Source organism: Anser anser (assembly GCF_964211835.1).
Source record: "Anser anser genome assembly, chromosome: 3".
Taxonomy (NCBI): Eukaryota; Metazoa; Chordata; class Aves; order Anseriformes; family Anatidae; genus Anser; species Anser anser.
Window position 1 is genome coordinate 70,796,722 of NC_139722.1, and position 12,319 is coordinate 70,809,040.

The 12,319-nt window shown below is 39.3% G+C and overlaps 1 protein-coding gene across 7 annotated transcripts in view; it reads right to left on the reverse strand.

Moving 5' to 3' along the window:
- Nucleotides 1-12,319, reverse strand: part of SASH1 (SAM and SH3 domain containing 1) — a gene marked incomplete at its 5' end in the record, with an annotated part of 511,807 nt that overhangs the window by 279,640 nt on the left and 219,848 nt on the right. The window contains one exon of one of the 7 annotated variants that reach the window (XM_083830233.1): nt 7,081-7,107. The exons of the other annotated variants lie outside the window; for them this stretch is intronic. Within the exon in view, the coding sequence (XP_083686359.1) occupies nt 7,081-7,092 (12 nt within the window). Of the gene's footprint in view, nt 1-7,080; nt 7,108-12,319 lie in introns of those variants that run through there. 7 annotated transcript variants of the gene reach the window in all.

Genomic DNA, 12,319 nt, shown 5'->3' on the forward strand with positions numbered 1-12,319 from the left:
CGTGACCCAGTGATGTCAAGTTCTGCAGATACTCCAGCTGTGATCTATTTGTAAAGGCTGAAGTAGAATCCAGAAAATAGCCAGGACAAACACAGCTTTCACTTCTCTTCAATGGCAGCTCATACTGTGGTGCTGTTAGCTATATTGCTATTTTTACCTCTACTCGACAAGGTGGCTTTGCTGTTTTATATTAAGGGTTCCTACAAAAGCTTTCCAAGTTGGTGTTTTGAGTTTATTTACATGGGCCTCTCTTACCATGATGCCAAACTCCTTAATGCCACATCATATAGCAGTACCAGCGTGACTCAGATCAAGCATGAAGATAGATAGGGTTGTACATCCTTTCATCTCACCAGATTGCATGCCCATGTTTATGCTGTAGCAAGAGTGGCACCTTTCAGCATAAGATCTGTCTGGATACCAAATGGTGCAAGTAGAAAATGCCCCCAGTACAATCTGAACTTTCTTTGGACAAAGTTATTTTTTCAGGCTTTAAAAACAAATTGGAACTAGAGTAGTTTGTTCACCATTTACATGTGTGAAAAGTTTTAGGTCTAGTATTAAACCACCTCCCCAAAGCCCAAATTTACCACCTTGTCAAACCTCACCTTACCAGACACTCAAAATTCAGAGTTGGAGTGAAAATTTGTCTCATTAAGTAGTATTTTAAGTTAATACATTTAGTATCTAGATAAAAATATAAGAAACTTATATCTACTTTCCTTAAAGTACACACTGGAAAAACTCTTTTAGTGGGAAATAATATTTGTGACAAAATCTTAGGTTGTTCAAAATAGCGAGAAATTTATCGATGAAATTACACATCATTTCAGATAGTGAGATAACTGGTTTTGTGCTTTCAGATTTTCACTGTTAGAGTACTTAAGAAACATCTTCAAAAAAGGTAAGCAGCACTCCACTGTATATAATTTCAGAATTAAGACTCTTTTCTTTATTCCCTCAATAAGTGCTTCAAAACAAACAAACAAAACAAAAAAAAAACACACTACACATTGTTTAATTCTATCACTTCTATCACTTCCCAAGCTTGCAGAAAGAAGAACATTGCTAAATTGAAATAATTAACATTTTTTCTTCTCTTGTGCAGAGAAAGACAGTCCTATTAGTACAGCTTCACACAAGAAAAAAAGTAAGCTAAGGAATCCCCCAGAGCCCAGGTACCCAACAGTGTGGCAATCATCAGCTGAGAACAGAACTTGTCCAGTCCTTGGCAAACAGTGGCTTAGAGAAGAAGGAAAGAACATTCAAAGTATGTCTGCAATATAGTGTGCAAAGAACAAAGAAGAGGTATTTTATTAGGTCTAGTTCTATATTTGGCCTGCAAAGACATTTGAAGTTTCTCTTAAAGATTAAAACACATTAGGGATATTCCCCAAACTCAGCAAATTAAATACATAATCTGGTCAATAATTTGGAATTCCAGTCTGAAAGGCCCTTTCTGCCTTTTATTAAAGAATGATGATTAAGTCAGATGTCTATATATACATTTTGAAATATTTTTCTGGAACTCACACCTGTATCAGTTCTACTCTTGTATTCCTGATTTAAAGCAAAATAAAACCAAAACATTTTAATGAAGAATTTGGTTTTGCCAATGAATGAAGCATGCCTTTACTTATGGTCATGAGGACAATTTACATCAGTCCTGTCTGCATTGTGCCTTTGGCAACAAAAGAATCTATAGACATACAAGTATTGGTCAACCCCAGAAGAGACTGAAAGAGTCACCTCATTTTATACAAGCCTCCAAATAGCTATCAGAATAAAATGACCCAGTTACTCCTAACTGCAGTGGACTACAAGTTATTTCTGTATGGAGTTTGTTATTAAGACTTTATATTCTTCCGTAGTCAATCAAAGGTCATTGTTATCCTGTAGGTCACCTGGGATTGCATTTATCACTTGCGTCATCTGAAGCAATATAATGTTACCAGCAGGCAAAATAGCTTTTCTAAAAACTTACTAGTCTTTCTTAATTTCTCTCTTTATCAGGATTTTTAAGAGGCAATACCAACACATTTGAAAACAACTAACCCTAATGTGGTAGCACATTTTAGGCACGGGTAGGTTCACATTTTAGGTACCAACAGGAAAAAGAAACCAGAAGTAAGAAATTACTAAACAAAATAAAGAACTATCTTTTCTGAAATGAGTAAATGAAAAAAAAATAACAAAAAAGATAAAGATCCAAAATCAAAACAAAATTACCGAGAGCCAGCCAGTGTATAGTCTAGCCCTCTAGGAAGCAAGCAGAAACAGAATGCTTCTCCAGTTCATTTACCTAAATAAGAAAAAGGACACCAAAAATCACTCAACTATTAAATAAGCTAGGATTTTAGTGAACATTCTTATGTACTCTGTCTCCCAGAAATAATCCATCTCTTCAATTTGACATGAAATTCAAGCCTTGCTATTAAAAAGCACAGAAAACGTCACATGAAATCAGAGCACAAAGTACCAAAAGAATTAACAAGTGTTTAAAACTGGAAAATCCAACTGTCTCAAAAATTTCTGCTAGGATAAAACTTCGGTCTTTGACATTTAAATGTTATTCATTCTGGATATAATTTAAGGGGTAGATCTTAAGCAGTAAGACTGGTTTTGATAGCAAAAGTATCTAAATAAACTATAAGATTATGAAATCTAGAAAAGAAGTTACTCAAGTTATGGTAGTACTATTCCCTGCCTTAATAAATATATATGCTTGAGAATATTTTACATACAGAAAGAAAGATTTTCAGAAATGATTAAAACCAAACACCTCTTCTACAAGAGTTTTTCCTCAGCTCAAACAAACATGACCTGCCAATTCCCTGGTCAGTTATCCTACAGAGAAGAAGGATCAGAATTCCTATTTATTTAGGAAAAAAGAAATACTGTAGATCTTTTAGGACAAATAATGATATCAGTCCTTTTTAAGTATCAATGTAACCAATTAATGAAGGTCCTCTAAACTGCAAGGGATTAGAATTTTTATGCTATGAACTCCATAACTCAGCAACGCATTTAAGTTTTAATCTGTTAGTTTAACTTCTAATGAGATGTGGACACAGTTATCCAACAACATCCGATAAACTTCTTTAAATGGCCTATTTGTTTTTCAGCAGGATAATCTGCTAATACCCAGATGTGGCATATCCAATAAGGCCATTGCTCTCCCTTCCACCTTCTAGAAAAATAACTTTGCTTCTTAACCTGGACAGAACAGAACAGTCGTATCAAACAACCCTCCAGCAGCCCATTATCATTAGTTCCACCTCTAGCATTTGGGCCTGTCTATCCTTAACTTTACTTGCATATGAAGTAAGTACAAGTGAAAAAAAAATCTATGTATTTAAATAACTATATGGCTTATGTAATAGATAATATTAACAATTTAAAAAACATACAGACTTACAGGAAGTAAGATCTTTTGATTATAGAGTATTTTGTACAAACACCCTCTGTAATTCCTTAATCACAGACTGGTTCAGGTTGGCAGTGGCCTCTGGAGGCCACCTGGTCCAACCCCTTTCTTAAGCAGGGACACCCACAGCAGGCTGCCCAGGGCCGTGTCCAGGTGGCTTCCGAAGATCTCCAATGGGGGAGACCCCACAACCTCTCTGAGCAACCTGTGCCAGCGTTCGGTCAACCACACAGCACAGAAGTGCTTCCTCATGTTCTGAGGGAGCCTCCTCTATTTGTGCCCCTTGCCTCTTGTCCATGTCACTGGGCACCACTGCAAAGAGCATGGCTCCATCCTCTTCGCACCCTCCCTTTTGGTATTTAGACATATTGATGCAGCCCCCCCGAGCTCCCTCTTCTCCAGGCTGAGCAGTCCCAGCTCTCTCAGCTTTCTTTACAGGACATGTGCCCCAGTCCCTTCATTACCCCTGCGCCCTACATTGGGCTCTCCAATATGTCCGTGCTTCCCTTGTGCTGGGTGTCCAGAATTGGACACAGAACTCCAGGTGTGAGGAGTAATGAGGAGAGGGGGAGGATCACCTCCCTCCTAATGCAGCTCAGGATACCATTGGCCTTTGCAGCAAAAGCACATTGTTGGCCTTGGTGGAATAATACTTAATGGACACCATGCTAATCACCGCATAGTTGTACTAAATGTAAATAAGGCTGTTATTTCTGCTCAAGCCAAGCCTGAATGGAAGAGATGACCTTCAGATATCTTTCATTTTCCAGTTCATGTCTATTTCCACATAACAAAAGCAATTCCAATTACGGAATAACAATGTAAGTGTTTTCAGGCAGGTTTCTTATTCACTTCCCTTTCTCTCCCCATACACTACATATATAATATTACATCAGGGTAGTCTATATAAATCTACACTTAAAAATACATGGAAAAATGTGACACCTACAGGGAAATGCTTTTTCAAGCCACTCCTTGCTTGCTTTCTCTAGAATATGCAATCAAATCAAGTAGAAAAATATTTGGCTGAAAATAAAATTCGGTTCTCTTTTCTCTCTCCAAATGCATCCCCATCCAGTAATATGATCACATCTGCCAGTTACACTTCGTAAGACAAGTCATATCTTATCTAAATCCTAGCACTGTCTTTCCTGTTTCCTTGCTTCATAGTTCAAGCTAGCTAGAAATATTGAAAGGATAAATCACACTAAAAATAGGTAGAGTAAACAAATCATCAGAGTTGGAGTCCTGGCTGGAGAGAAGACCCAGGTTAAGCTAAAAAGTTATTGCTAGATCACAGCAAGTGATCTAGAGCCAGGTATTTTGCATTTAATTGTGCTCTGGAAGTACGAAGAAAAATGTAAGTAGTTATTTTAGTTCCCATACAACCCCGCCGTGTCCTTCATCTGTAAGAGGTGCCCTGAATTTCAACTTGCAGGATCTTGCAGAAAACTAAAAAGCACTTTCTAAGCAGGGAGGAGATTGAAACTAGGGATCCTGGAATTTCCAGCTCTTGCAACTGAGTCTTGGAAATGATGCTTAACTTTATGCTATGTTCCCCCCTTGTTTACTCTTTTCGTTGGTACTAGGAAGAAGAAAGAACTGGTTTTATACCTCTAGGTGCAAGCAGCATGTACTGACTGCCATGAGTGATGAGTGCGAAGAACATGTGAGGGAAGAAGATGCATCTTTTCACAATACAAGTTTAGAAAATTTGGCTGTTGAATTTGTATTAATATCTTTTCTATCATTATCATTTTTTTTTTTCCAGTTTTCATTACGTTCCCCTTCCGACCCACACTGCGGCTTTGGAAGGCACAAGGGTCCTTGGTGTGCTTTACAAAGATATCTTGATGTAGGAAGTTACAAATCTTCTACATAGGACACAGAGGTACTTACAAGAAGCAGAGAAACATACGAGGCAATCTCTCAATCCATTTGAGAAAGCACCTGCAGGACTCATTTGAAGGCAGATGAACTAATAAAACCCAGCAAAGCAGTCACCAAGAGAGTGTTCTATTTTACTAAAAGGATTTGTAGCCTTTGCTGCCATCCTATCCCCCAATAACACATACACTTTAACTTACCAGCTCTTATCTCACTCTACCATAATAAATCAGAGGTAGGAAAAGCTAGTGGAGAACAAAACAATGGGGCTGGAAATCACGACCTTTGGATGTAGTAATTGAAAACCATGAAGAGTTCAGAGTGCAGAATGGACTTCTGGACATGTCTATGCTGGGAGCTTTGAAGCCTGGAATTATCCGTTGTTGTAACTCTAGGCTTACATAGCTGTGTTGTCAACCTGTAAACTTGGGTTCAGTTAAATAAAGATAGTTCAAAGCATTAGTATGTAATTAGAGAATCAAAGATCCTATACAGATATACTATAATCTTGTTTACAAGAGGTCTTTTTTTTTTTTTTGGACAGCCACTGTTTGTACCACCCATTAGGATGTACCAGTTGCAGTGGTGTTACTACAGAGCAGCTACTGACTGCAATCTCTCTAACAAGCATCAAAGAGCAGCTGTCTTTCCATACCAGTGTTTTCACCATCCCCATGAATGCAGAAATTACACATGGGCACATGAGGGGAAAAAAACAACAAAACAAACAAGTGTCGTTAAGAAACGGGGTAACAATCAGCACTTAAAGCATAATTCTCCTGTTATCACTTCACTGCTTCTAACTTTTTCACCAGTAAATGCTGTATTATGGCCTAGGCTACACCCTTCAATTGTAAAAACTCTTGACAATGCAACCTCTATGTTTGCTATTTTAAGTGAAATGATGGCATCAGTGACTTCTGCATCCGGGCTTAACTCACAAAATATATTCCTTAAGATCCTTATTCTTTACCTTCAAATCACTGAAGTTAAGAAAAAAATTTATCTTGGCAACACAGATTTAAAACCTCACAATGCACAATCCCTTTACCTGCTACCTTTCAGCATAAATATTTTATCAGTGCCTTTGTCTTTGGAAGAAGTGGTGCCTGGAGGCAACAGGACAATTTATCACCAAAAGGCTGAATGCCTTTTGATTCTCATTGACAATTATTTCCCTTCGGCTGCAGGGACACTGCCTTCAGAGGCAAGTGAAAGGCTCCTGGGGAAAGCCAGTGCCACTGTGCTGTTCACCAGGCGGTGCTGAAGCAGTTGACCAGCCACCAGTACAGAGAGCACTGCAAACCTCCCGAAGAGGTGAAACAAGAAATTAGCATCCATCACATTGCAAACAAGCTTACTGTAAGGGATGGCAAAGATATAAAGAATAATAAGAAAAAACATTTCTGGATTACTTTAGTAAATCAAAAGGTTAAGCACAGTTAAAGAGTATATCTGAAGCGGAGCGGAGCGGAGAGGAGAGGAGTTTTTTTTTTGGATAGACACATGACTTTTCAGGAACAATTTGGGGATGCTGTCACATCACACAAGGTTGTCATAGTCTATCACTGCCTAATTAAGAGCTTAACACATCAATAGAGAAACATATTACTCTGCATTATAAACCTGTTCGAGCTGCATTTGTCTGAAATTGTTGCCAATCTATGCCAGCACCACTAAAGTTAGAGTGGTGAATTTTTGCATTCTGGAAATTAAAGATGGAGATAGCGTTAGCAAAAGCTAAATAATAAAAAGTTGTAACTAACCTTCAAAATCATAAACTGCAAAAATATTCCTCCTCATTGTTCTGCACCATGAAAAACAGGCATACTTATCCTCATTAGCTTTCTTTTCCTTGGCATCTTCAATAGGGATTATTTTCCTCCTACAAGGGAAACATTTTTTCCCATCTCAGACCTTCCAAGTAAAACCCAACAAGCCCATTTAGCCCAAGTACTTCACATTCTACACTTATTCCCAACTCTGTATTTGCCTGTAAAACCATTCAGACACCCTGGCCATATGTACCATGTGTTCTTACCAGTTGCATTGAAAATTATGAACAAGGCTTTTTTTGAACAGCAAGCCAAGGAACCAAAATACCTACGCAATACAACAAGGAGCCAGGAATGAAGTTTATTTAACTTCACAGCTCCAATTCAACTTTTCTCCCCTGAAGGTAAAGGCTCATTTTCTTCTCCTAGTGAGTCTTTCCATTTGCCTTTCCAGAACACTTTGGAAACCATTTACCAGAATAAGCCACCTCAGACAGGATAGCTATGAAAACTTAGCTTGGATACAGCTTTTTTACACTATCAGCATCATAACTTTTCATAGACAGTGCCCAAACATGATTTCTTAGTTGGTTTTTTTTGTTTGTTTTCTTTTTTTGAAATTCTAGTAACATTAAGATTTCTAGAAAACAGGTAACTTGCTTAAATCTAAAAAAAATAAAAATAAAAAAGTGCAATCAGAACTTCTTATCTCCTAATGTCTGTATACAGGTCCTCCAGACTGATGTTCAAAATATTTTTCCATTAGAATTTTACTACAATTTAAGATGATACCTAAGAGGAAAGAAATTGATTGCACCTACATCTCCTGAACAGCATACCACTCACAGCAGCATTTTATTACACTTTTAAAGACTTATCTAATCCTTTTATTTTAGTGCTGAATAAATAAAAAAATAAAATAAAAATTAGAAAATCCAAGTCTCCTGACTCCATTTTAATTTGAAGGAAAACAACCCTTTCGATTTTAAAATCCAAAGTAGAACCACACTGTTTCAGAACAAGGAAGCCATCAGGAACAGAACTGTATGAATACGCTGGCCATCTTCTTCAGATGCACCTGCAAATTAGCTTTTGACAGAGCTGGCTTTATTTCTCTCGGTGCCCTGCTTATGTGCAGCAGTATTTGTTGCATGAGGCTACAGTACAATGATAACGTAATTTGGGCTTCTATCATGTCAGCCTTAGATGACATATAGTTGTCTCCATGTTACCATCTTAGCACCATTAGTTTTATGCTTTAAGCTCTAAGAGCAGGCATTAAATCAGTCTCTACTCCTATATTCCCTCTACTTAGCGGTTAGCTTTGAATGTTACTTGCTAAATCACCTGGAGCAATTTTGATTACAAATGATTATACAATGCAATGCCAGTTTAGAGCATGCTTGTCTGTAAAGCACAGCATGTAGATGCAAAACTAGTGAACAGGGCAGATGGAAAAGCACAGAAACAAAGACAAGCCTAAGTATAGAAATCTGGTAGGCTAATCACTTTTAGCATAAAAAAATAAGAAAAAAATAAAAACAGCATGAAAACACAAAAACCTTTGAAGGCAAAAAAATAAAAGGAGAAAAAATGTCAACAGAAGAACATATAGCTTTAAAGACAGACTATGGCTTATAAGTCAGACCCCATATGCAGGAGGTAGGCACACAAGTAAAGGGCAATTGTCAAAACGCTGACATCAAAGTTTCACTGGAAAGGAAACCAGAAACTGTATATTTAGAAATGTCATTGATATAATCTCCATATTACATCTGATATACAGTTTAATACACGCCGCACAAATTCAAGGAGAAAAAAGCAGCTACCTACAGTGGCCCAACTTGATATGGGAAATGCAGCAAGGAATCAAATTCAGCGTAGTATGCAATTTAAAAGGTGATAATTATTTCCTAATAGGTACTGGTCTATATTACTTTCTTAGACTTCTAAATCCAGTTCTGCCTCACTTTTCTCCAGGCCTTTGCCTGCTCAGCCCCCCATTCAGAAAGCGTAGGAAGAACCACAGTTCCTGCCCTCTGGGAAGCACAGACTGCTCCCACAGAAGGAGACAGCCATGATTTTGAGGGAACCAAACTGATCTTTGAAGCACAGGTCACAAGTCACTTTGAATGGGCAGGCATGCGCAATGCCAAATATCCAGAGTGAGTGTTCGGCACAAGGCTTCTCTCTGGATTCAGATATATGTACAAGAGTTTGCGGGGTTTAAGACAGACCAGGAAAGTAGTGGACCTGAGAATCTATCATGATGCCCGTGCTTTGAGGAGAGCATGTGAAAATGCCAGGACAAGCGGAAGGGTCACTGAAGGGCAGCTCTGCTGATGCTTTTGTGATATGCAGAAAAGCATTTCCTCTGCCCTTCCATAAGAAATCCCTTTTTACTTGAGCTGAATGCCACAAACCAGGAGTCTGCTACTAAAATGCCAACTAGAGCAGAAGTACATCTTTGACTTTATTACTTTAAACTCAAAAAAGTGTTCTTTCCCAGTAGAGACATACTGGAATGCTGCAAGATTATCGTGTTATTCCCTGACAGTGAAGTGAGGGAATTTCCATTCTACCTGGCATGCACAGCAACTAACGCAAACCACAAGGTATTTTGTTTTCTAACTTTCACCTAGTGTAAGTGTGAAGCTAGCAAACAGGTTCATATACATGCACGTACACTTATAGAAATTCTTTTGAAGTGCACATGAGCAGAACTACCGTACCACTGATCTGCTGCGTGCAGACTAAGTCAGCTCCCTGCCTGTAGGTGAAATTGACTGTAACACTTTCCAAATACAATATGCAAAATGCTATTGAAGGAAAATGTAAAATAAATCTTTAAGACCAGCTATTAATGTAATTGAAACTTGATGATTACCAACAGATCATCACTGTACTTCTTTTCAAAAATACAGATTTGAACATCCCTGTTGTGATGCTGAAAATCATGGATTACTGTAATGGGTTTATATGACAATGTTTTGTTAGCAGGGGTGGCTTCTGGGAGAAGAGTCCAGAAGCTGCCCCATGTCAGATAACAGATAAGGGCCCGTTCCAGCCAGCTGCACAAGTTGGTGCAGAAGGAGCTCCAGGCATGGAGCAGCAGTTCCCCTGCGGCCTGTGGAGAGGCCCCTGGTGGAGCAGGCTGTCCCCCTGCAGCCCATGGGTCCCACACGGAGCAGATCTCCACGCTGCAGCCCATGGGTGGAGGAGCCCCCGGTGGAGCAGGTGGAGGTGGCCTGGAGGAGGCTGCGGCCCATGGAGAGCCCCCGCAGGAGCAGGCCCCGGGCCGGAGCTGCAGCCCGTGGAGAGGTGCCCACGCAGGAGCAGGGGGTCTGGGGGGAGCTGCCGCCCGTGGGGGACCCGTGCTGGAGCAGTTTGCTCCTGGGGGATGGATGGACCCCGTGGTACGGAGCCGTGTGGGAGCAGTTCCTGAAGAGCTGCTGCCTGTGGGCAGCCCCCGCAGGCTCAGTTCGGGCAGGACGGCATCCCGTGGGAGGGACCCCGCGGGGAGCAGGGGCAGGGAGTGACTATGAGGGAGCTTTGGAGACAAAGCATCAGGGAGTGACCGCAGCCCCTATTTCCCATTTTGCCACTTAGGGTGGTGGTAGGGGTAGGAGGGAAGTTTATGAAGTCGTTTTTTGTTTGCTTTTAGTTTTCACTACTCTAGGTTGTATTTTTCTCCCTCTGTTTTGAGCATGACAATAATTGCTGAGTGATATCTCTTCCTTATCTCAACCCTTGAGACGTTTTCATTGTACTGTGAGAGAGGGTGGGTGTTTGGTGAAATTCATCTGCCCATGATGGTGAAACCACAATTCCCTACTGATAAAAAGATAACTAACTGCGTACAGTCACTTCAGAGTATGATATACAGATCTAAATTGTTATACTGAAAAACCACCAACCCCTACAATGATACAGATGTCAGAAGAATTTTAGAAGAAAAGGCTCAGACTTTATGTGAACCTTAAAATCTATGCTGTACATGATATTGTTTGATCTTCCACAACTGTTCTTTTCTTTTCCCATGATCAAACAATACATCTGAGAGCACTGAGAACATACTGCTGCACTTAAAAAACAAATTCTTTACACAGTCACAACAGTTTTCTGGATTTCCATGTCATGTTACAATCTGATGTATGCCCTACCAGAATAATCCCTTTTGGAGATTATGATATTACATCGTTATTTTTAAATTTACTTTGTTCAAAAATCACATGATTATTAAAAAACATGAATGCAAGTTACTCAGTGAGGCCTGCAAAAGTGGAAGCTTGCACTTTATCAACATTCAGTACATTATTTATTTTAGCAAGCAAAGTAATACATAAAAACATACTGATATATTAAGTTTAATAGGCAAATACCAAAAGAAATACCATATTTTAAGATCCTTGGCCAAAGTCATACATTACAAAATACAGATCAGAGAATAAATTCACCTGCCTTTTCTTTATCTCTCAATTATCTCTCTCAAAAAGGAGAGGAATTTAAACCAAACTCTTACTACACTAGAGAAAAACAGTGCAATACTTCCAGTCGTTGCTGTTTGGTCTCTCAGATTTTGGTGTTTCAAACTCTATTTCTCTTAGCCTTCCTTCCCCTGGGGGAAGAAAAGTGAGAACAACCTTGCTGCCATCTGACCTACTACTTTTTTTTTTTTAAGCAGAGATGATGAATAGCTGATGGGAAAGCTCATGTTGCACAAATAAACAAATGTCTCTGTGAGGCATGTGTATTAGCAGATATTTAGTACCTGAGCTGCCACCATGGCCATGTAGGAGGGAAGATGATATAAATACATTCCACTGCATTAATATACAGAGCCCAACACAGTGCTGCAGGCACAACATGGCAAAGTATGAGAAAAGTGGGATCTTCCTACAGTGGCTGTCAGCCCACCTTAAGAAGTCATCTATGTGGTTTTTAGGATCTACTACTGTTCCCAGGGACAATTCTGCACTACGTAACAGATTCTCCTGCTGTCTAGGGGAGCGCTAGAGCATCAAGTATCTGTAGTGCACTGAAGCACACTTGGGCAAAAAATAAAATATTTATCTGTAATAAATTTGCTTCTTAGAAAAAAGCACAACCATAATCACAAAGATGTATATGCAATAGCATCAGGATGTCCCTTTTCTTCTACAATATGCATTCATCACACTTAAACCAGATGTCGTCCACGTCTGTGACAGACGAATCTTTTTCTAAAAAT